The following is a 23,395-nucleotide window of genomic DNA, read 5'->3' on the forward strand; positions in this document are numbered from 1 at the left end:
TTCCTTAAGTCTGGTTCCTTGTCAGATCTCAGGATTTCAGATCTGTTCATTCTCAATCCAACTACTCCTTTCCTGCCATGTACACAGCAGCTCTCCATACTTTTTTTTTTTTTTTTTTTTTTTTTGAGGCAGAGTCTTGCTCTGTCGCCCAGGCTGGAGTGCAGTGGCCCGATCTTGGCTCACTGCAAGCTCCGCCTCCCAGGTTCACGCCATTCTCCTGTCTTAGCCCCCTGAGTAGCTGGGACTACAGGTGCGCACCACCACGCCCGGCTAATTTTTTGTATTTTTAGTACAGACGGGGTTTCACTGTGTTAGCCAGGTTGGTCTCGATCTCCTGACCTTGTGATACGCCCGCCTCGGCCTCCCAAAGTGCTGGGATTACAGGCGTGAGCCACCGCGCCCAGCCACAGCTCTCCATACTTCTAGCCCCTCCCCCACCTTCTACCAAAGCCATGCCAAGCGTCAGCTGCATCAGCCTGGTGCCCTATTAATAAGACTGTCAAAAAGAGGTCTTTGCCCTTCATGTTGTCTGCCTCCTTCTCCACTACCACTCAAAGTCCTTTCCCCCTTCAAACCACATGAGGACTGTGGGTAGGCACTGGAGGGACCTGGCTACATCTGGAAACAGGGCTGCGGCTAAGTTCCCTGTGAAAGTAGAAGAGTTGAAAGGCGTTGGCAGGGTTATGGGGAACACCAAGGGAGGGAGCTCCCCCACCTCCTCCTAGTAACCTGAACCTCTCTGCCTGCTGATCCCCAGAGTATAAATAATCCCCTGGTGAACTGGCAGTAACCCTTGGGGGTTAGCGCCAAGATTCTCACCCCAAAGTCCAAGGAAGGAGGCAGGCAAAATGGATATAAGGGCTTTTATTTACAGGAAAGGAGGACAGATGAGAATTTAAGTGTCTAGTGCTCCCAGCTCTAGTTGGTAAAGGGAAATGCAGTATTATCTCTTCTTTTGCTGGCGACCTGTAAAGGAGGAATATTAAACATAAGTGTTTGTTCCAGCTACTGCTTTCTGCAAAGGCACTCTTCTCCTTTCCAGTCCCTTAGCCAAACTCATAAATTGGTAGTGTCTTAGGCCACCTTACAGGCCCATCCCACATTAACAAAACAAAACAAGAAACCACACCACAAATAAAATTACAATACCTCTAAACAAGTATTGTTATCTCTAGTATCCTTTCTACCTCTCTACTCGTCCATATTTGGGGCAGGGGGAGTTTTCTGTCTACTTTCTGATCACTCTTGGGATTTGAACTTCTCATGTGAATAGCTCTTTGGTAGCACGCTGGGCTATTAGTCATTAGGTCTGCTTTCAGGAGGATCCACCAATTTCTGCACTTCCCTGCCCACTCCACACATCATGTCTGCAGTTACTCACGTAGTTCATTGTTTCGGGTCATGGCCTGGGCTGCCCGAGCTCGCGGCCCCTGCTGCGTGAAGTGGTAGCCAAAGCGGACAATAGAGGGACACTGCTCTAGCACGGTGGCCATCTCCATCTCCACTGCATCACCAGGCCACTGGCGCTGGGGGAGGGAGAGGCAAAAGCTGACAGTCACCCTCTCTGGGCTGTTTACCATCCCAGACCACAGATCCCTTTGGGAGGTCAAAGAAGCTTGTTTCTCCACAGTGGTTGAAGAGAGATGCTGACTTGGCTTCCCTCATAGAGATAATGAAGAGGAGAATTCAAACAAGATTAAATAAGATAGCTGCCCCAGTGGCTGGCTCAGGGAGGAGACTCCTCAATGAGACTGAATGCTAACATCAGGGGAAGGGAAGGCTGACCTGATTGTCTACACGGAGCTCAGTGAGTGTGGCATTTTCCCGAACTGCCTTCAGCACAGCCATGAGTCCTGTGCTGCTAATGAAGTTGGATTCGATGTTTAGGCTCTGGAGGCTACGATTCTCACGCAACATATCAGCCACTGCCTGGGTAGTAGGGACTTGGGTTAGGATTAGGGAACAGTTTCACAGATGACTGAGGAAAGAAAGAACAGGAGCAAGAGGGAAACACAGCTCTTTGAGAAGAGTCCTTGAGGAGCTATAAATGGAGCTAGAGGGATACAGAAAGCAGGGTGGATAGCAGGGGAAAGCAGGGAGATGAATGTGCAGTAGGACTGGGGGTGTTAGAGAGGGTTGAGAGTTAGGAACCATGGCACTGAAGGTAGGAGTCTCCATGAGGGCTGCCCTAAGAAGGCATGATGAGAATAGCACTCCCTAGCAAAACCCTTTATGACAGCCATGCAAGGGGTGCATGTAAGATGTGGAAGAAGGCTGGGGATGTCGACTAGCCTTACATTGGCGATGGGGTCACCACTCCTCGTGGCTACCAGACTGAAGCTCCGCACATAGGTATTTGCTTTCATTGCTTCACACAGCTCACTTAGCATGGGTATTGGGATGTCCTACCAGAGGAGAATAGGAGATGGTGGGCTAAGGGACTCTTGGATGTCAGTGGTTATCCAGAGTTACAGTTTGGAGGATGCAAGTCAAATACCTGTATATTATTCAGGTTCACCTCCTCCAGCTCTTTGTCATTGCTTCGGACCCTCTTTAGTATCTCCTCAATGTTTGTGGGATTTGGGGGTTCATCCGGCACTGGCTTATACTTGTCAGGCTGTACCACACCTGGTGAGTGAGGGCAGGAAGGGAACCCAACATGTTCCCCACAATCTCCTCCCCATTGGTTTTTTCGCTCTATTCACCTAGGCTGGAATGCAGTGGCACAATCTCAGTTCACAGCAGCCTTGACCTCCCGGGTTCAAGCAATTCTTGTGCCTCAGCTTCCCAAGTATAATAGCTGGGATTACAGGTGTGCACCTGGCTAATTTTTGTATTTTTAGTAGAGACACCATGTTGGCCAGGCTGGTCTCGAACTCCTGACCTCAAGTGATCCACCCTCCTCAGCCTCCCTAAATGCTGGGATTACAGGCATGAGCCACCACGCCTGGCACTCCACAGGTTTTCTTATCACTCATGCAGCATGTTCTCTCCCAGAATCATCAGTTTCACCCTTTTCTACCTTCTCCCAGACACTAGGACTGCCTGCCCAGAGCCCTGGAGACCATGCTCCCCAAACACACTCACTACTAATGCCTTCGGTATTGCAGATTTCTCCGCTGCAGAGGGCATCATAGTATTGCTTGTTGCTCATCAGTGTGTACATGTCCAGAATTGCTGGAGAGGGTAAGCAGAGGGGTCACAGGGAATGAGAAGGAACCTGTTCCAAGCCTCCCTCCTACCTCTTTCTGAATCTGCTGCATTTTTAAAGCCTGACCACTTACACTTTGTCAAAGAAGTTCCCTACCCTCTCTCAGCCCCAGGGGTCCTTTCCATAAACTTCTGAAGGCAGTAGTTTCTAAAACATTGAGAAAGGGCTAAGGGAAGGTCCCTTAGGAGCCACTAGAGGGTAAGGGAGTCTGTAGTGACTCTCCTCTTTCAGCCAGAATGGTTCCACTTTTTTTGTTTTGTTTTGTTTTGTTTTTTGAGACAGTCTCGCTCTGTCCCCCAGGCTGGAGTGCAGTGGTATGATCTTGGCTCACTGCCACCTCCACCTCCCAGGTTCAAGCAATTCTCCTGCCTCAGCCTCCCAGGTAGCTGGGACTACAGGCGCACGTTGCCACGCCTGGCTAATTTTTTGTATTTTAATAGAGACGGGGTTTCACTGTGTTGCCCAGGTTGGTCTTGAACTCCCGAGCTCAGGCAATCTGCCCACCTCATCCTCCCAAGTGCTGAGGTTACAGGTGTGAGCCACCGTGCCCAGCCCAATGGTTCCACTTTTATTTGCTTTTACAATCCCTGTAAAATTGCTCTTGAGGTGTTATTAAATTTAAAAATGAATAAATATATAAACAAAGAAGAAAAGCTTGAAACTACTGCTTGAGGCTTTCTTAGACATCCACATTCTGGTTGAGGCCCTTCCTCACTAATCCCATGTCATGACTAGGATCCGCCTGCCCCTGATCCTGTCACCCTCAACTTCCCACAGCTACCCACCTGCGATGTCACACATTTCAGCATCTGTGGCATGTGCCAGTGCCTCCTCCAGCTCAGGCTCCAGGGTGATCTGCTCCTCTGCTGGAATTTCCCTCTTGGGCTGAATATAGGGTTTCCCTGATAGGGAGATGAAGGATGGTTCAGGTAGAGGTAATTTCTCCCAAGATCCTGGCCTCCAGGTTTCTTTCCTTCTCCAGGAGGTAGAATGCTGGGTCACAAGGGGACATTGGAAAGCCTGAATCCTGTACAAGCTCAGGACTCCTAGTCCCCTGATCTCTCAAGAACTGAAGAGTGCAAGCTGGCATTTAAGTGTCAGGGCATCTGAGTCCCTAGGCAACTAGGAGCTGGAAGGTGAGAGGAAAGCTGGAGTGGGGGACAAGTGAGAGACAGCATAGCCACTTGGGTTCTACGAGGAGGCATGGATGTCAGGGTCCCCATACCCTTCTTCTCGCCTGTGAAGGGCACCAAGTCATCACGCTCTTTGACTTCTAGTGCCTGCTGCTCCAAGTACTGCAAAAGGGCCTCTCGGTCCAGTGGCCCCGTTGGGCTCTTCTTTGTCTGGTCACGTTGTCTCAGTCCAGCTGGCAGGAGCATGTTCTTAGGGATGAGTTTTGGGGAGCAAGTCAGACCTCCCCTCTGACCTAGGTACTGCTAGGGCTCCCTAAAACATCTCCAGACACCTTTCCCCTGGCCTTCTTAGGCCTCTAGGTCCTGTAGGAAACCCTATTCTCAGCCACCCAGAGCCCAACACCGTTCCCAAATGCCTGGGACTGCCCCTGGTTCCCTGTGCTAGAGCCCTTACCTCAGGGTCCATCTCCTGTAGCTCGCAGTCCAGCTGCTCTAGCTCCTCGGGGCTCAAGGTCCTTAGGATCTCATCTTCATCTATGTCTCTGTATTTCTCCAGTTCCTTCTGATATGATGACATGGTGGCCCCCACCCCCTCCCCACTGTGTGGCACTCACAAAGCCTGGGGAACATGGAACAAAAGGATGGACAATGGTAAGATGGACAGGGGCACAGCAGGGACACAAAGAGACCAGCCAGGGGGCAGAACATTGAATTGAATTTCTTGGAGATTAGAAATCTAGTTGAAGATGGGAAGTTGGAGAAGATTAGGTTGTTTAGAGTTAGAACTAGAGTCTCCTTTCTGCTTCCCCAGCTTCCAGCCACCCTGGATGAGGATCCCAGACATCTAAACTGGGTTTGTCTTCCCATAGTATGACAGAGAAATCCTGGCAGCACCCCTCCCCTATAACCTCACTTGTCAGTGCCTTTGCCCTAACACAGCTGCTGGAAGCCCTGCCAACACAGCTGGTCCCATGCCCAGTTCCTATTGAAAGGGGGCGAGGGGCGGGGGAATAGAGAGTTTCAGGGAAATTCCTCCTCTCCTCCTCATAATCCAGGCTTTTTCCTAAACTGGATTTAAAAAAGCAAGGAAAATGGGTGTAAAGGGAAGAGACAGTCTCTTACCCCATTCTCATTTCCCTTTTTATTGTGGGGCATCAAGATTTCATTTTCTGTGTTTGCTAAAATTTTAAATCTTAAGGGAAAACAAGGGCTCGGAGCTGTTGGGGAACTTCCAGGTTGGGGGAAGGGTAGTAAGGCCTCTGGAGAAGGGACTGAGTCCCCATAATCTGTCCCTTGCTTTGGACAGGAAGGTGACACTAGACCAATAGGTGTAAATGGAGTAAAGTTTCTTTAAAAACAGTGGGAATATTAAACTCACACAATTTTGTACAATATAAGATACACACAAGGAGCTATACATACACACTATGCTGAATATGAAAGATCCAGAAAGTATGTGAGACACTCACATCGACAATGTAAACTATATACAGTTAAGGGGTAGGACGGCACAGTGGCAGAAATATACAGAGTAACAGAGACAGGGACACACTCCACATCATTCCACATAGGAGCCACTCTTCTCCCCCCACCTCCCACCGGGCTCTCATCCATAAGCCCCCTGTCTCCCCCACCTACCAGTTCTGGTGGCCACCTCCCTTCTCACCTCCCGTGTCAGTAGGTCTGTCTGTTCCACTAGAGCACCGTCCCAGCAGCAGGAGGAGCCCAGTGCCGGGGGAGAGGGTGGGGGAACAGTGAGCTCAGCATTTTATTATTTTAGCTCTGGCCAGGTGGGGGGTAGTGGGAGATCACATATACACAGCCCCCATACCCTGCCCAGCCCTGAGAGCCTCTAGTGGTCATTAACAGCCATGGCATCTCCTCCACTTCCCTTCATACAAGCCCCAGTCCGAGACATCGGAGTTCGACTAGAATCAGCCAGTTCCTCCTCATTTGGTGCCTGTTGTATTCAAAAGAGTGAGTGTAAAGTGATATGAAGGTCAATATAAGGATGTATTTTGGTGTGCAATTTTCAGATGTTTATAATTTAGCTGGAGGAATGAATACAATTTAGAAAGGACAGCTCATAATAAATGCTATCAAATAAAGACCCAAATATATTCAGGTATTCATAAATACTTCTTGCTCCCAAACCTAGACTGGACACCAGACAAAAGGGATCTTTCTATTTTATTAGATTAAAAAACACAACGAAACCTGTAAGAACTAGGGGAAAAAGAGAAAGAAATAGAGAAAAGATAGGGCAAAGATCAGAGGTGACAAAGGGGAGAAGCAGGGAGAGGAGATGGAACAGCAAGAGCCCCAATCAGGGCAGGAAAGAAGTTTCTGAGGACTAGACGTCTCTTCATTTAATGACAATTTTCTGGCGCAAGGCTCGGGGCCCAGAGCCAGGGAGGGGCTCAGGAGGTGGCGGGCCGGGGCCCAGGGCTGAGGCAGTGGGTGGCAGTCCATGGGCAGTAATGTACTTCTTGTAGGCCTCGCGAATGATCTTGAAGGCTCGAGCAGTGGCGTAGGGTATGTCTGTAACAGGGTCCCGGTATAGGGCTGGACGATGGGTCACTGGACAGACCTCCCGAACAGGGACTTTTGGGGGCCGCCCTTGGGGGAACCACTCCTCGAAAGTTGCATCATCACTAAAAGTGATGAAGGTACGTGAGCAGCGAGCAGGGGCGTTGACGGGTCCCGTCCCAGCATGAGGAGTCAATGCAGACGCTGAGGGAGCAGGATCAAGTCTGAAGACAAAAGACAAAAAAGCACAAAGAGCTGAGGAGAGAAGATAACAGATACAGAAAGAAGGAAATCAGGCTGGGTGCAGTGGCTCACGCCTGTAATCCCAGCACTTTGGGAGGCCAAGGCAGGCAGATGACGAGGTCAGGAGTTCGAGACCAGCCTGGCCAACATGGTGAAACCCCGTCTCTACTAAAAATACAAAAATTAGCCGGGCGTGGTGCCGGGCGCCTATAATCCCAGCTACTCAGGAGGTTGAGGCAGGAGAATTGCTTGAAGCCAGGAGGCAGAGGATGCAGTGAGCCGAGATCGTGCCATTACGCTCCAGCCTGGGTGACAGAGGGAGACTCCATCTCAAAAAAAAAAAAAAAGAAAAAAGAAAAGAAAGAAGGAAACCAGATGTGAGGAAAGAGAAAAAGGAGGCAGGGTGTTGGGAACATTCTGAGGAAGCTACTAAGTGATTGATGGGAAAAAAAGCTAGGCTAGAAGGAAAAACAGGAAAGAGAAGAGAGAAGCTAAAAGAAAAAGGAATAAGAAAGAAATAGTCCAGGCGCGGTGGCTCAAGCCTGTAATCCCAGCACTTTGGGAGGCCGAGACGGGTGGATCACGAGGTCAGGAGATCGAGACCATCCTGGCTAACACGGTGAAACCCTGTCTCTACTAAAAAATACAAAAAACTAGCTGGGCGAGGTGGCGGGCGCCTGTATCCCAGCTACTCGGGAGGCTGAGGCAGGAGAATGGCGTGAACCTGGGAGGCGGAGCTTGCAGTGAGCTGAGATCTGGCCACTGCACTCCAGCCTGGGCGGCAGAGCGAGACTCCGTCTCAAAAAAAAAAAAAAAAAAAAAAAAAAGAAAGAAATAAGCTGGGCTGGGTGCGGTGGCTCACACCTCTAATCCCAGCATTTTAGGAAAATGAGGCGGGAGGATTACTTTAACCCTGGGCAACACAGCAAAACCCTGTCTCTACAAAAAATACAAAAATTAGCGTGTGTGGCTGTACTCCCAGCTACCTGGGAGGCTAAGGTGGGAGGATTGCTTCAGTACAGGAGATGGCAGTTGCAGTGAGCTGAGCCTGCACTACTGCATTCCAGCCTGGGCGACAGAGTGACACCCTGCCTCAAAAAAAAAAAAAAAAAGAAAATGAGCTGAAGGGAGTGAGGAATCTGAAAGAAATCTCCAAGTGTTAAGGAGAGCTGTGTGAGACAAGCAAGCAAAATGGGGCTAAGAGAACACGAGCTGAACACACAATCTGTTTTCTGGAGATTCACTCACCCTTCTATGTCAATATTCTCTTCCTTGGGACCCGGCTCCCCAACAAGTGGCACTGTCACTGAATGATAGGTGATTATGGGCCCAGGGCACTTCCGCTTCTTATGAACCTGCTTCTTTTTGTCAGCCTCAAGCCGCTCATATGTCTCTTTAGGGTCAAAGGAAGAAATGAGGGGATGATCAGAATGCCCCTTTTTCCCACATCCCAGTTCTGTCCCACGATCTCTCAATTATCTTCCTGGCTATCTAGTCACTGCCAACTACCAGAGAGAACTATGGAAATCCCCTAAGGCCCTCTGGCACCTCCCATTTTGTAAGTTTTCTGCTTATAAGTTTTTTCTTGACATCCTCTCTGCTCATTTCTCAAGTATACCTGGGCCCTCTATACTACCTCAGAGTTGGAAGGTATGCTTTGATGAAGAGCTTATTTGCTTTCCCAGATACCAAAATCTCCTCTACAAATGCCCTGTCAATTCACTCCCATAGCTGGGTGTGCTGGCACATGCCTGCAATGAGGGCTGCAGTGAGCTGAGATGGCACCACTGCACTCCAGCCTAGGCAACAGAGTGAGATCCTATCTCCAAAAACAAAAATTAATAAAGTAGGAAATTATATTTAACTATAGAGATTTCTGGTCGCTCTTAAACAACAAGAAAATCTGGCCACCCTGGGTCTGTATTCTTACAGGGGAGCAATTAGCTGAGCTGAGTAACTGTTCCTCCTTTCAGGCACTCCTCTCCAGTTCACCACCATCCCTCTGGCTGGCTGCACACTTCATGTTACCTGCCTGGTCTCCGTGACACTGCTCTGTGGCAATGCACTATTGGTGTATATGTCTCCTCCTTAAGGGCAGTGACTATAACTCATATTGCCCAAATATTATCAGGGTGATACAGCATTCTGCATATTACAGGAACTCATTAAATATTTGTTAATGAATAAATGAATCAAGGCTGGGCACAGTGGCTCACGCCTGTAATCCCAGCACTTTGGGAGGCCAAGGTGGGTGGATCAGCTGAAGGTCAGGAGTTCGAGACCAGCCTGACCAACATGGTGAAACCCCGTCTCTACTAAGAATACAAAAACTATCCGGGTGTGGTGGCACATGACTGCAATCCCAGCTACTTGGGAGGCTAAGACAGAAGAATTGCTTGAACCTGGGAGGCAGAGGTTGAAGTGAGATTGCACTATTGCACTCCAACGTGGGCAACAAGTGCAAAACTCTGTCTCAAAAAAATAAAAAAAATTGTAAAAATTAAAAAAAAACGGGCCGGACATGGTGGCTCACACCTACAATCCCAGCACTTTGGGAGGCCAAGGTGCGTAGATTATGAGGTCAGGAGATCAAGACCATTCTGGCCAACATAGTGAAACCTCATCTCTACTAAAAATACAAAAAATTAGCTGGGCGTGGTGGTGCGCACCTGTAGTCCCAGGTACTCTGGAGGCTTAAGCAGGAGAATCGCTTGAACCCAGGAGGCGGAGGTTGCAGTGAGCTGAGATTGTGCCACTGCACTCCAGCACAGGCGACAGAGTGAGACTCTGTCTCAAAAAAAATTAAAAAAATAAAATTAAATTAAAAAAAGAGGCTAGGCACAGTGGCTCACGCCTGTAATCCCAGCACTTTGGGAGGCCAAGGCAGATGATCACGAGGTCAGGAGATTGAGACCATCCAGGCTAACGTGCTGAAACTCCGTCTCTACTAAAAATACAAAAAATTAGCCGGGTGTGGTGACAGGCACCTGTAATCCCAGCTACTTGGGAGGCTGAGGCAGGAGAATCACTTGAACCTGGGAGGCGGAGGTTGCAGTGAGCCGAAATTGTGCCACTGCACTCCAGCCTGGGCGAAAGAGTGAGACTCCGTCTCAAAAAAAGAAGAGTACTCTGGAAACCCTTCCAATGACTGAACCTCTCTTGCACTTGAACTGTTTGATAATACTGCTTTCTTTCCCTTGAGCCAATCTTCCAACCCCTCTACTTTCTTCTTTTTTTTTTTTTTTTTTTGAGACAGAGTCTCGCTCTGTCACCAGGCTGGAGTGCAGTGGCGTGATCACAGCTCCCTGCAACCTCCCCCTCCCAGGTTCAAGCAATTCTTCCTGAGTAGCCTCCTGAGTAGCAGGGACTACAGGCGCGTGCCACCACGCCCAGCTAATTTTTGTATTTTTAGTAGAGACGGGGTTTCACCATGTTGGCCAGGATGGTCTCGATCTCTTGACCTCGTGATCCGCCTGCCTCAGCCTCCCAAAGTGCTGGGATTACAGGCCTGAGCTACCACACCCGGCCCAACCCCTCTACTTTCAAACACTTGCCTACACCCTCTGGAACTCATGCTCTGTAATCTGCCAACTCATCTATATCCTCGAGCTCCTCACTCAGCATTCCTTCCATGATTTGCCTTACCAGAAACCTGGTCATTCACTGAGGCCACCACTCCTCTCTGCAGCCCTCTGGTGGAGGTTGCTCATTCTCTTCATCCCTACAGGATATACCTATGTCCTACTGGGTCCCACCCTGTAGCTTTCAGATCACTACTTTTCTGCCTACAAGCAAAACTCCTTTCTCTTTTGAGACCTGTGCCAAGAGTCTAGATTAACTTCTGTCCTTCCTAATCATGGTCACTCCCTCCCTCAATGAAGACTTTGGCAGTGGTTTCTACTCTTCGTCTCTACCCTAATTCCTATCATCTTAGGGTCACCCTGGTGACTTTGAAGTGCTCATGGGTAGCCCCTTCAACACTGCATGGCCACAATTTATCACCTCATCTCTAACAACCTTCTTTTCCTTGTCACTTTACTTTTATTTTTTTTTGAGTCTCACTCTCTTGCCCAGGCTGGAGTGCAGTGACGCAATCTCCACTCACTGCAACCTCCGCCTCCCGGGTTTAAGTGGTTCTCCTCAGTGATTCTCAGCCCCCCAAGTAGCCAGGACAACAGGTGCACACCACCATGCCTGGCTAATTTTTTGTATGTTTAGTAGAGATGGGGTTTCTCCATGTTGGCCAGGCTGGTCTCGAACTCCTTACCCCATGATCCGTCCGCCTCGGCCTCCCAAAGTGCTGGGATTACAGGTGTGAGCCATTGCGCCAAGCCACATTTTCCTTTTTAAAGCATGCTTAGGTTGCTCACTGTATTATTTCAATCACTTCAGTCACTCTCCTGTCAATAATTCCCTTGCCCTGATCTGGACTGCTGAGTGCTACTGGAGAAAAATAACAGCACAGACTGCAACCACCATAAATTCATTCATGGTCCTAGTCTTCAGCAGGTCCCTCAATACTGCTCGATATCCCACATCAGTAACTATTTTAAATGCTCCTCAGTCTCATCAAGCTTCCAGCTGTATCCCTAATGTTTGACAGATGGCGCCGCATAATGAAAAAGACATCAGGTGAGAACCACTGCAATGCCCTCCCTTTGGATTACAAACCTACAACTGTAAGCCACATTTTAAAATAGAGACAGGGTCTCACTATGTTGCCCAGGCTGGTCTTGAACTCCTGGGCTCAAGCAATCCTCCTTCCTTGGCCTCCCAAATTGCTGGGATTACAGGCATGAGCCACTGCACTCGGCTAAGCCACACTTTCTTTCTTTCTTTTTTTTTTTTTTTGAGACAGAGTTTTGCTCTTGTTACCCAGGCTAGAGTGCAATGGCACGATCTCAGCTCACCGCAACCTCTGCCTCCCGGGTTCAAGTGATTCTCCTGCCTTAACCTACCAAGTAGCTGGGATTACAGGCATGTACCACCACACTCAGCTAATATTTTGTATTTTTAGTGGAGATGGGGTTTCTCCATGTTGGTCAGGCTGGTCTCGAACTCCTGACCTCAGATGATCTGCCTGCCACGGCCTCCCAAAGTGCTGGGATTACAGGTGTGAGCCACTGTACCCGGCCACCACACTTTCTTTCTCACCTCCCCCATCTGAGGCCAATTCCTCCACCATGCTGCTCTATCTCCCAGCCTTGCCTCCCATCTCCAAAAACCTACACTATTAATAACCTTTCTTTCTTCTCTTTCTTTAAACTCAGTTGTTTCTCATGAAAGATATAGTTTCTAATATCTTCAAATAAAATAAAAACAACTTTACCTTAATCTCAGACCCCTCTGTAGCTTCTATTCCCTCTTCTACCCTTCATAGCCAAGCTTGCAAAGTTTTGCTCCCCAATATACTTCGATATGGCTTGGTCGCCAATAAGTGCTAAGGTCATGTCTGACCTCTATCTCACCAAAACCAATGGGCACTTCTCAGTTCTACTAATCATCATCTCAGCAGCAATCAGTAGTCACTCTCTCGAGGCATTCTCTTTCCTGGCATTTTTAACACAAACTCTCCTGGGTTTCTCCAACTCGTTGGTCACTTCCAGGCTCTTTTCAAAGCTCCTCCTCTTGTATGAAACTATCACGCTTTAGTGTCTGCAGGACTCTATCAGGCCTCTGTTTTCTCACTCTGTGCTTTCTCCCTGCATGCTCAGATGCACTCCAATATTGTTAATTACCATCCATATTCTAAAGACTTCCGAATTTATATTTTCAGCCCAGATCTCTTATTGGAACACCAGATTTGCATATTTAACTGACCTCTCATCACTGCATGAATTGCTCACAAACTCCTTAAATTCAACATGTTCAAAAATAAATTTATTTTTTCCCCACTGAACTTGCTCCTCCTTAAGGGTCTCCTAAGCCAGTTACTGACACGGAAAACCTAGGAGTCACTCTCCTTACGGTAGTCCAAACCAATCAATGTGGACAAAGGATGCAGACTGTAACTACAGTAACATCAAGGTGACCTTGTTGCTTGTGAGCCACCACACCCATGCCCAGCGAAGTTATCTAAATTTTTTTTTTTTTTTTTTTTTTTTTTTTTTTTTTTTTTTTGAGACGGAGTCTCGCTCTGTCGCCCAGGCTGGAGTGCAGTGGCGCGATCTCGGCTCACTGCAAGCTCCGCCTCCTGGGTTTACGCCATTCCCCTGCCTCAGCCTCCTGAGTAGCTGGGACTACAGGCGCCCGCCACCACGCCCGGCTAATTTTTTGTATTTTTAGTAGAGACGGGGTTTCACCGTGGTCTCGATCTCCTGACCTTGTGATCCGCCCGCCTCGGCCTCCCAAAGTGCTGGGATTACAGGCGTGAGCCACCGCGCCCGGCCGAGCGAAGTTATCTAAATTGCAAAACTATTATTAGGCCGGGCGTGGTGGCTCACGCCTGTAATCCCTGCACTTTGGGAGGCTGAGGCGGGCGGATCACGAGGTCAGGAGATCGAGACCATCCTGGCCAACACGGTGAAACCCTGTCTCTACTAAAAATACAAAAAATTAACCGGGCGCGGTGGCGGGCACCTGTAGTCCCAGCTACTCGGGAGGCTGAGGCAGGAGAATGGTGTGAACCCGGGAGGTGGAGCTTGCAGTGAGCCGAGATCGCGCCACTGCACTCCAGCCTGGGCGACAGAGCGAGACTCTGCCTAAAAAAAAAAAAAAAAACTATTATTAATCTGGAATGGGATGGGTCCCAGATATTCCAGGTAAATAATCTCCCACTTCTGGGAAATTACATCTGGCTTATGCATATTCAATTATGTATGGTTGGCCAAAAAGAAAAAAAAAAAGAGAGAGAGAACAACAATAAAAAGGAGATTCAGAAAGAGAAAAATAGCCAGGCACGATGGCTCACGCCTGTAATTCTAGCACTTTGGGAGGCTGAGGCAGGCAGATCATGAGATCGGGAGATAGAGACCATCCGGGCTAACACGATGAAACCCCGTCTCTACTAAAAATACAAAAAATTAGCCGGACGTGGGGGCATGCACCTGTAGTCCCAGCTACTCGGGGGGCTGAGGCAGGAGAATCGCTTGAAGCCGGGAGGCGGAGGTTGCAGTGAGCCAAGATCGCGCCACTGCACTCCAGCCTGGGCGACAGAGAGAGACTCCGTGTCAAAAACAAAAAAAGAGAAAGAAAACATATTAAATACTGTAGGTGATTCCACATGCTATTTCACCCAGAAAGTATGTACCAGGAGGTATGAATCTGCTGGTCCCTCAATTTCTCATGTACCTTTCGTGATATGAGACTCTTACTACTCTATAAAGAAGTATATATTTTTGTATAATATAATACCGTACATGGTTCTATGCCTATAAACTGGAGAGGTTTTTGGTTTTTTTGTTTTTTTTTTGAGACGGAGTCTCGCTCTGTTGCCCAGGCTGGAGCGCAGTGGCGCGATCTCGGCTCACTGCAAGCTCCGCCTCCCAGGTTCGTGCCATTCTCCTGCCTCAGCCTCCCGAGTAGCTGGGACTACAGGTGCCCACCACCACACTCGGCTAATTTTTTTGTATTTTTAGTAGAGACGGGGTTTCACTATGTTAGCCAGGATGGTCTCGATCTTCTGACCTTGTGATTCGCCTGCCTTGGCCTCCCAAAGTGCTGGGATTACAGGCGTGAGCCACTGCACCCGGCCGAGGTTTTTGTTTTGTTTTGTTTTTTTTGAGACGGAGTATCGCTCTGTAGCCCTAGCTGGAGCGCAGGGGTATGATCTCGGCTCACTGCAACTTCCATCCACCTCCCAGGTTCAAATGATTCTCTTGCCTCAGCCTCCCAAGTACCTGGGATTACAGACATGTGCCACCACGCCCAGCTAATTTTTGTATTTTTAGTAGAGACAGGGTTTCATCATGTTGGCCAGGCTGGTCTGGAACTCCCAACTGCAGGTGATCCACCCATCTTGGCCTCCCAAAGTGCTGGGATTACAGGTATAAGCCACCACGCTTGGCCCAAACTGGAGAGATTTTTAAAGCAATACCATAAAATGAAGAGATTTTTAAAGCAATTTATCTCATGAAGGACTAATCTGCTGACTTTACATTCTCATGATTATCATTAAAGTCAACATTATCACCCCCTGCTTTTTTTTTTTCAAAGAGATGGGGTCTCACTATGTTGTCCAGGCTGGTTGTGAACTCCTGACCTTAAGCAATCCTCCTGCCTAAATTCCCTGAGTCATTAGGTGTACACCCTATTTTATAAACAAGAAAAGCAAAATGTGAATAAGTAAAGTAATTTACCTACAGTCTGAAAGCAAGTGAATAGCAGAACCAGGATTTGACCTCAGTTCTATACAACTCTTATTTTACACCAAAGTACCTTAGCTTGTTCTTCAGAGTGCTCATAACTGCCTAGACCTTTGCACCTAATCATCTACTCTCTGCCATTTCTTCCTTCTGATTCTCTCATCCCAAATTTCCATCTCTCCAATTCTTTGGTTCTTCAGGTCTCATGGTTTTTCTCATGCCCCTCAGCCCCTCTACCCACTTTTTCTGAAACCACAGACTGACCCAGTGAACGTAAATTAAGCTCTTCTGTGATCTTGGCCTCCCGGAGCAGCTCCTCCTGGGTTAGTGGCCGCTCACAGTGGGGCCCCTTTCGCCGTCTTGACTGGCCCTGCCTCTCCTGTACCCGAAGGAACGTTTGTCGTGTATGCTCAGCTGTAGACTGACGCATGGACTTCCTACCTGGAAAAGAGTGAGATAAGAAGAAATCTTTGAATTTACGTCCACCTATTTTATTTATTTATTTTTATTATTATTTTTTGAGATGGAGTCTCGCTCTGTCGCCCAGGCTGCAGTGCAGTGGCACGATCTCGGCTCACTGCAAGCTCCGCCTCCCGGGTTCACGCCATTCTCCTGCCTCAGCCTCCTGAGTAGCTGGGACTATAGGTGCCTGTCACCTTGCCCGGCTAGTTTTTTGTTTTTTGGTTTTTTTTTTAGTAGAGACGGGGTTTCACCGTGTTAGCCAGGATGGTCTCGATCTCCTGACCTCGTGATCTGCCCGCCTTGGCCTCCCAAAGTGCTGGGATTACAGGCGTGAGCCACCACGCCCAGCCCCCATGTCCACCTATTTTATTTATTTATTTTTAAATTTTGTGTTTGGAAATAATTTCCTTTTTTTTTTTGAGACAGAGTCTCGCTCTGTCACCCAGGCTGGAGTGCAGTGGCACAATCTCAGCTCACTGCAAGCTCCGCCTCCCACGTTCACGCCATTCTCCTGCCTCAGCCTCCCGAGTAGCTGGGATTACAGGCACCCGCCACCATGTCCGGCTAATTTTTTCGTGTTTTTAGTAGAGACGGGGTTTCACTGTGTTAGCCAGGATGGTCTCGATCTCCTGACCTCGTGATCTGCCCGCCTTGGCCTCCCAAAGTGCTGGCATTATGGGCGTGAGCCACTGCGCCCGGCCAGAAATCATTTCTTTTTTTTTTTTTTTGAGATAGAATCTCGCTCTGTCGCCCAGGTTGGAGTGCAGTGGCACAATCTCGGCTCACTCCAACCTCTGCCTCCCGGGTTCAAACGATTCTCCTGCCTCAGATTCCCGAGCAGCTGGGACTACAGGCACATGCCACCATGTCCAGCTAATTTTTTGTATTTGTAGTAGAGATGGGGTTTCACCATGTTAGCCAGGATGGTCTCAAACTCCTGACCTCAAGATCCACCTGCCTCGGCCTCCCAAAATGTTGGGATTACAGGCGTGAGCCACCGTGCCTGGCCTCAAAATAATTTCAAACCTACAAAGTTGCAAGAATAGTACAAGGAATACTCATGTATCTTTTACCCCATCACCTATTGGTAATATTTTGGCCCTTTTGCATTTTGTATGTGTGGTTTTTTTCTGAATGATCTAAATTAGATAACTAAAGTTGTAAACATCATGGCCTTTATCCCTAAATATTTCAGTGTGTATTTCCTAAGAATGAGGATTTTCCTATCCATAGTAAGTTATCAACATCAGTAAATTTTTTTCTTTTTCTTTTTTTTTTTTTGAGACGGAGTTTTGCTCTTGTTGCCCAGGCTGCAGTGCAATGGTGTGGTCTTGGCTCACTGTAACCCCTGCCTCCCAGGTTCAAGCAATTCTCCTGCCTCAGCCTCCCAAGTAGCTGGGATTACAGGGGCCCACCACCACACCCGCCTAATTTTTGTATTTTTAGTAGAGATGGAATTTCACCATCTTGGCCAGGCTGGTCTCGAACTCCTGACCTCAGGTGATCCGCCCGCCTTGGCCTCCCAAAGTGATGGGATTATAGGCGTGAGCCACTGCACCCAGCAACATCAGTAAATTTAACACTGATATGATATTGTATCATCATATTCCAATTTTCCCAATTGACCCAAACATCCCTACTCACTGTCAGAGCCGTCATCTTGTAGTTCTAGTGGCAGTAGTGCCTTCTCTTCTCGGGCCTTTTGAGAGCTACCAGCCGGGGTGTTGACCTTTCGAGGCCTTAAGCTCTTGAGAGGCTCCTGAGGACAGATTGGAATCAGATACCAGGGAACAGAAGAAGTAAGGAGAAATATGAGGATCTCAATGAGAGAAAACTAGCATTGCCAGAAATGGAAGTGGCAAAGGGAGTACTGGGACCTGATGAAAGAGGGAATAGGAATTGAGGAAATCCAAGAAAACTAGGACTCCTCCTATACCTTATAGGCCTTGGTGACTACTCGGCGCTTCCTTCTTGGCTCTTCTGCTTCTCCATCGCTGGATGGTTCATCCCCTTCATCAATATCAAAGTCAGAGTCCACTTCGTCCTCTGTATCTGACTGGTCCCCTTGATACTCATCATCTCCGGATTCCTAAGGACACAGGGAGATGAGGGTTGGCTGGCAATGGAAGCCTTAATGACCCTTCAGGAGGAACAGAATCTCTCAACTTTCTTGATAAGGGTTGCCCTACTCTCCTTCCTAATCCAGTCCTTCATTTTCTTCAAGCAAGAAAACTTTCTAGCTAATGGCCTTTGGCTCCAGTACCACCTCCTTCCAACATTAATTGATAGCGCTTTACCTGCAACACACTGTGTTAAGTACTGGGAAACAAAAGGATATGGTTTGGTCTCTACCTTCAGGGGCTTACAGTAAAGGGGATAACATAATCTTACTTTTTTTTTTTTTTTTTTTGAGATGTGGGTCTTGGCCAGGCACGGTGGCTCATGCCTGTAATCCCAGCATTTTGGGTGGCTGAGGTGGGCAGATCACTTGAGGCCAAAAGTTCGAGATCAGCCTGGCCAACATGGTGAAACCCTGTCTCTACTAAAAATACAAAAATTAGCTGGGCATGGTGTTGCACACCTGTAGTCCCAGCTACTTGGGAGGCTGAGGCAGGAGAATCACCTGAACCCAGGAGGCATAGGTTGCAGTGAGCTGAGATAGTGCCACTGCACTCCAGCCTGGGCGACAGGGCGAGACACTATCTCAAAAAAAAAAAAAAGGCATGAAGAGGAGTTAAACTATGGTTGAAAACACTGTTAGTATTTAGACAGTCAAAAGGGAAGAAGGAATCATGGGCGATGAAATAGCAGAAACAAAGGCGCAGAAATGGTAATGTGTACAGCATGTTTATGGAATAAAGATTTAGATCTAAGTAAAACTTTTCTCTATCAAGAAACCTTGTTAGCCAACTGTGTTTCGCTCCAGCACTGCCTCCTTCCAACACTGATTGCACTGTAGGACTATATGATTTGAAAAGAAGGTTGCGGCCGGGCGCAGTGGCTCATGCCTGTAATCCCTGCACTTTGGGAGGCCGAGGTGGGTGGATCATGAGGTCAGGAGATCGAGACCATCCTGGCTAACATGGTGAAACCCCATCTCTACTAAAAATAGAAAAAAATAGCCAAGCATGGTGGCAGATGCCTGTAGTCCCAGCTACTCAGGAGGCTGAGGCAGGAGAATGGCGTGAACCCGGGAGGTGGAGCTTGCAGTGAGCTGATATCGCGCCACTGCACTCCAGCCTGGGCGGCAGAGCGAGACTCCGTCTCAAAAAAAAAAAAAAGAAAAGAAGTTTGCATTCCTGCATTCCATTTATGGAGAAACTTAAATGTCACACCAATAAACACAATTTTAACCTGCAGGCCAATAATTCTCAATCCCCTCCATCTCCTTATTTGTCCGACCATTGATAATCATTGTTTATGTAAACTAAAGTTACTGAGAGAAATATGTGTCATTCCTCAGATGTGTTGGGACAGAAAAACAGCTGAGTACTGCTACTATGGATAACGGAGAGCCACCGAAGATATAGGGGAGGGGTAACAGTATGTACAAGGGGTATTTCAGAAAGCTCTGGAGGCAGTTAGATGGCCTGGAGTAGAGAATGTGAAGTACAGCCTAGACCTGAGGTGATACTGTTTAGGGCTAGAATGGCAGCCATATTAGAAAGAAAAGGGAAAAAAGTCAGTTGAGGGAGAGGGAGTCAACTGGGCTGGGTGACACCTCACACATGTGGCTCTCTCTTCAATCAGTGATGCAGACTAAAGGGCTAATCTTGGTACACATGATGCCAAAGCAAGCAAATAACACAGATGGTTGACCCTCCAAACCAGCAGAGTTCAATTTTGCACTGATGACCATCATTTCCTCCCAATTGATGCCTGTAAAAGACAGCCTGGGAACACATTAATCCCCTCAGCCTTAATCTGGTATTAAGCCATATCACCGGAGGGTAGTAGATCAACCACACATTAGCTTAGTGCCCAATCAAAATACTTGCACTAAATTACTACCATTCCTTTGGCTTTTATTGAGTCATTAATACACATCACTAGATAAGAGAATATTTGTATATCATCTACGAAAACTGTTACTTTTTATAATATAAGGATATAATGATAAATGCTCCCTAGGATTTAAGACTGAATAAGTTTGTCTCTCTTGAACAACTTGTATGCTTCTTTCTTACTAAAAAAAGAAATACAAGGTTTGGCTACCAGGAAGCTCACAGCTAAATTTAATATCAATTGCTATTACCATTTTAGCAGAGGTTCCTGGTACAATTACTTCTGATCTGTCTCTATTTTTACCGTTTCTACTTTTTGTTTATATTGTAAGCCTCCTTAAATCCTTGTTGGAAGCATGAAGGGTACATATTAAATAACGAGTCGTAAAATGACAGAAATAGGAAAATGGCCTTAGAGGAGGGATGAGAAAGTTCTATTTTAAACTAGTTGGTCAGGGCTGTGTCAGTAATGACTCAGTGATGTGGGGTTTTTTGTTTTTGTTTTTTTTTTTAAACGGAGTCTCACTGTCGCCCAGGCTGGAGTGCAGTGGAGTGATCCACTGAAACCTCCGCCTCCCGGGTTCAAGCTAGTAGCTGGGATTACAGGCGCGTGCCACCATGCCCAGCTAATTTTTTGTATGTTTAGTAGAGACAGGGTTGCACCATGTTGGTCAGGCTGGTCTCGAACTCCTGACCTTGTGATCCACCCGCCTCAGCCTCCCAAAGTGCTGGGATTACAGGCGTGAGCCACCACACTCAGCCCCTAAATCCTGTGGGTTCTATTCCTTAATTTCTCTTGAATCTTTCTGTTTCTCTACTGCCATGCCGCCTTCAAGCCATTCTCATTACAGAGTAAGTAATCTTTCTAAAGTACAAATTTTATCGTGGAACTCGGATGACTCTTCTCAGTCCTCTGGATGAACAGCAAAACTCCTTAACATGGCTCACAAGGCCCTAAATGATCTGGCCCATGCCTACTCCCTCCAGGCTTATCAATCTTTAGTCTCCTTCATGCTCTGGAGAATGAAAGTAGACTTGCAGGTCCTAGACCAGGATCTCAACGTCTTTACATACTCTCCCCGATCTGCTCTGTGGACTACCTTTCTCCTTCTCCCACTTTTCATCAAGCTAAGGTCTACTTTTCAAACTGTCCTCAGCTTAAACATCATCCCTCCAGGGATGCCTATCCTAATCAACAGCTTTGGTTCAGATGTATTACCTTAACACTCTATCTTATATCTTACACTTGTTTTAGTCCTTATCACACATTTTGTTTGTTTTTGAGACAGAGTCCTGCTCTGTCGCCCAGGCTGGAGTGCAGTGGTATGATTTCGGCTCACTGCAACCTCCTCCTCCCAGGTTCAAGCGATTCTCTGCCTCAGCCTCCTGAGTAGCTGGGACTATAGGCGCACGCCACCACGCCTGGCTAATTTTTGTATTTTTAGTAGAGACTGGGGTTTTACCATGTTGGCCAGGATGGTCTTGATCTCCTGACCTTGTGATCTACCTGCCTTGGCCTTCCAAAGTGCTGGGATTACATGCGTGAGCCACTGTGCCCTTCCTATCACACAGTATTTTAACTGTTAACCCAACCAGTTACCCCACTGGGGCATGGAGTATGTAAAGACAGAGCACTGTTTTTAATATTCTCGGTTTCCCTAGAGCCCAATACAACCTATCACCGATGGCATGCACTGGGTATTCAACACATTTAAGAAACGGGTAGATTCAACTAAAAAAAAATTTAGCGGCCGGGCGCGGTGGCTCAAGCCTGTAATCCCAGCACTTTGGGAGGCCGAGACGGGCGGATCACGAGGTCAGGAGATCGAGACCATCCTGGCTAACACAGTGAAACCCCGTCTCTACTAAAAAATACAAAAAAAAAAACTAGCCGGGCGAGGTGGTGGGCGCCTGTAGTCCCAGCTACTCGGGAGGCTGAGGCAGGAGAATGGCGTAAACCCGGGAGGCGGAGCTTGCAGTGAGCTGAGATCCGGCCACTGCACTCCTTCCAGCCTGGGCGACAGAACGAGACTCCGTCTCAAAAAAAAAAAAAAAAAAAAAAAAAAAAAAAAAAAAAATTTAGCAAGTGGCAGCCCAGTCCGGACACCTCACACATAATGTTGAACAAAACAGACCATCCCTAACTTTATACAGTTTACAATGCAATAGGAAAGCATAAGCAAGTAAGCAAACCGAATCTAATTACAAACTGAAATATGTTCTGTGGGAGAAATAAATGGGGACACTTGTTAGGATAGTCAAGGAAGGATTATCTTCCTGAGAAAACATATACATTGAGACTTGAAAGCTGAAAAAGGAGTGGGCTAATCTCTACTTTTGGAGCAGTTCCTTTCCATGTCTCAGGTGAATAATCCGGCAGTGGGCCAACAAGTATACATCCAGCGACTGACTACTACTATCTGTGTGCCTGACGTATGCTGGAGGTCAGAAGTACAGTGAGAGATGGAACTACGCAAGTATGCGGTAGGTTTCTGCCGTTCTCTGGAGTGCCTCCGCAAAGCTTTTCCGTCTCATGCCCCTTTGACCCCATCCAGAGGTCTCCCTTGTAGGACTCCACACTATCCGTCCCCCCGCCCCGCCCCCCGGCTCCGATTCACCGCACCCATCTAGGGTATCAGCTCCCAGAGCTCCGCTCTATTCCCCGCCCTCTTCTTCTTTGTCCGGAGATCCTCCCTCCAGGGCTCCTCTTCGCTTCCTCCCCTCCCTTTTCCCAGGCTCGGATCTTGCCTCTGTGAAACCTCCATAAGTCGTCTGGTAGAACTCATCTTCCTCCTCTGCCTCCAGAAGCCCGGAAAGCCGGTTCCCAGCGGTCTTCCGGGGTGCCCGGCCCCCAGCCAAACTCATACCGCCTAAGGAGACTGCTCCGCCACCTGCAGCCCCTCACCAGCTCGCTTCTGGGAGCTCGACGCTCGACACCGCTACCTGCGGGTGGACACCAGCGGCGGAAGTCGGGCGTTTACAGGCAGAAGTAACAGAGTGTCGAGAGACTCCTAGTCCCACCTTCTAAACCCTCTTTACTCTTCAGCCTCTCCTACTCCTGCGCGGAACCTCTAGGCCGCTTGCCCTAGTGCTCAATGAATCCACTTGGTGGCACGACGACCCGCATAAACCTAAGTCAACACATTTTCTTTTATTTATTTTTGTTTTATATATATATATATATATATATACACACACACACACATATATGTATTTTTTTCGTAGGGACGGAGTCTCGCTCTGTCGCCAGACTGGAGTGCAGTGGCACGATCTCGGCTCACTGCAACCTCCTTCTCCCGGGCTGAAGCAATTCTCCCCGAGTAGCTGGGATTACAGGCGCCCGCCACCATGCCCAGCTAATTTTTGTATTTTTAGTAGAAACGGCTTTCACCATGTTGGCCAGGCTGGTCTCAAACTCCTAACCTCAGGTGATCCGCGCGCTTCGGCCTCCCAAAGTGCTGGGATTACAGGCGTGAGCCACCGCGCCAGGCTCACATTTTCTTTTAGAAG

The 23,395-nt window shown here is 47.9% G+C and overlaps 2 protein-coding genes across 5 annotated transcripts in view; both read right to left on the reverse strand.

Moving 5' to 3' along the window:
* Positions 1-849: 849 nt before the first annotated feature.
* Positions 850-6,361, reverse strand: TMOD4 (tropomodulin 4). Of its 2 annotated transcripts, none has more exons than XM_050751043.1 (10): positions 6,011-6,361; positions 4,799-4,963; positions 4,437-4,593; positions 3,997-4,113; positions 3,088-3,177; positions 2,498-2,628; positions 2,298-2,405; positions 1,786-1,929; positions 1,382-1,526; positions 850-966 (listed from the first exon to the last, which is right to left on the reverse strand). In XM_050751043.1, exons 2-10 carry the CDS (start codon positions 4,919-4,921, stop codon positions 944-946), a joined length of 1,038 nt encoding a protein of 345 aa, XP_050607000.1. In that variant the 5' UTR covers positions 4,922-4,963; positions 6,011-6,361; the 3' UTR covers positions 850-943. The 2 variants fall into 2 exon arrangements, with proteins under 2 accessions (XP_050607000.1, XP_050606997.1); XM_050751040.1 differs by having other exon boundaries at positions 5,983-6,361.
* A 156-nt stretch (positions 6,362-6,517) lies between these two features.
* The window catches only part of VPS72 (vacuolar protein sorting 72 homolog), a 122,201-nt gene continuing 105,323 nt past the window's right edge, over positions 6,518-23,395 (reverse strand). Inside the window, exons 2-7 of one of the 3 annotated variants that reach the window (XM_050750937.1) lie at positions 22,634-22,806; positions 17,818-17,970; positions 17,526-17,640; positions 15,684-15,860; positions 8,365-8,509; positions 6,518-7,097 (exon numbers count right to left, since the gene is read on the reverse strand). In XM_050750937.1, coding sequence (XP_050606894.1) covers positions 6,710-7,097; positions 8,365-8,509; positions 15,684-15,860; positions 17,526-17,640; positions 17,818-17,970; positions 22,634-22,750 — 1,095 coding nt within the window. In that variant the 5' untranslated portion in view covers positions 22,751-22,806 and the 3' untranslated portion in view covers positions 6,518-6,709. Of the gene's footprint in view, positions 7,098-8,364; positions 8,510-15,683; positions 15,861-17,525; positions 17,641-17,817; positions 17,971-22,633; positions 22,831-23,395 lie in introns of those variants that run through there. The other 2 variants (XM_050750927.1, XM_050750948.1) reach the window with 2 other exon arrangements.

Source organism: Macaca thibetana, chromosome 1 (assembly GCF_024542745.1).
Source record: "Macaca thibetana thibetana isolate TM-01 chromosome 1, ASM2454274v1, whole genome shotgun sequence".
In the NCBI taxonomy this organism is placed as follows: domain Eukaryota; kingdom Metazoa; phylum Chordata; class Mammalia; order Primates; family Cercopithecidae; genus Macaca; species Macaca thibetana.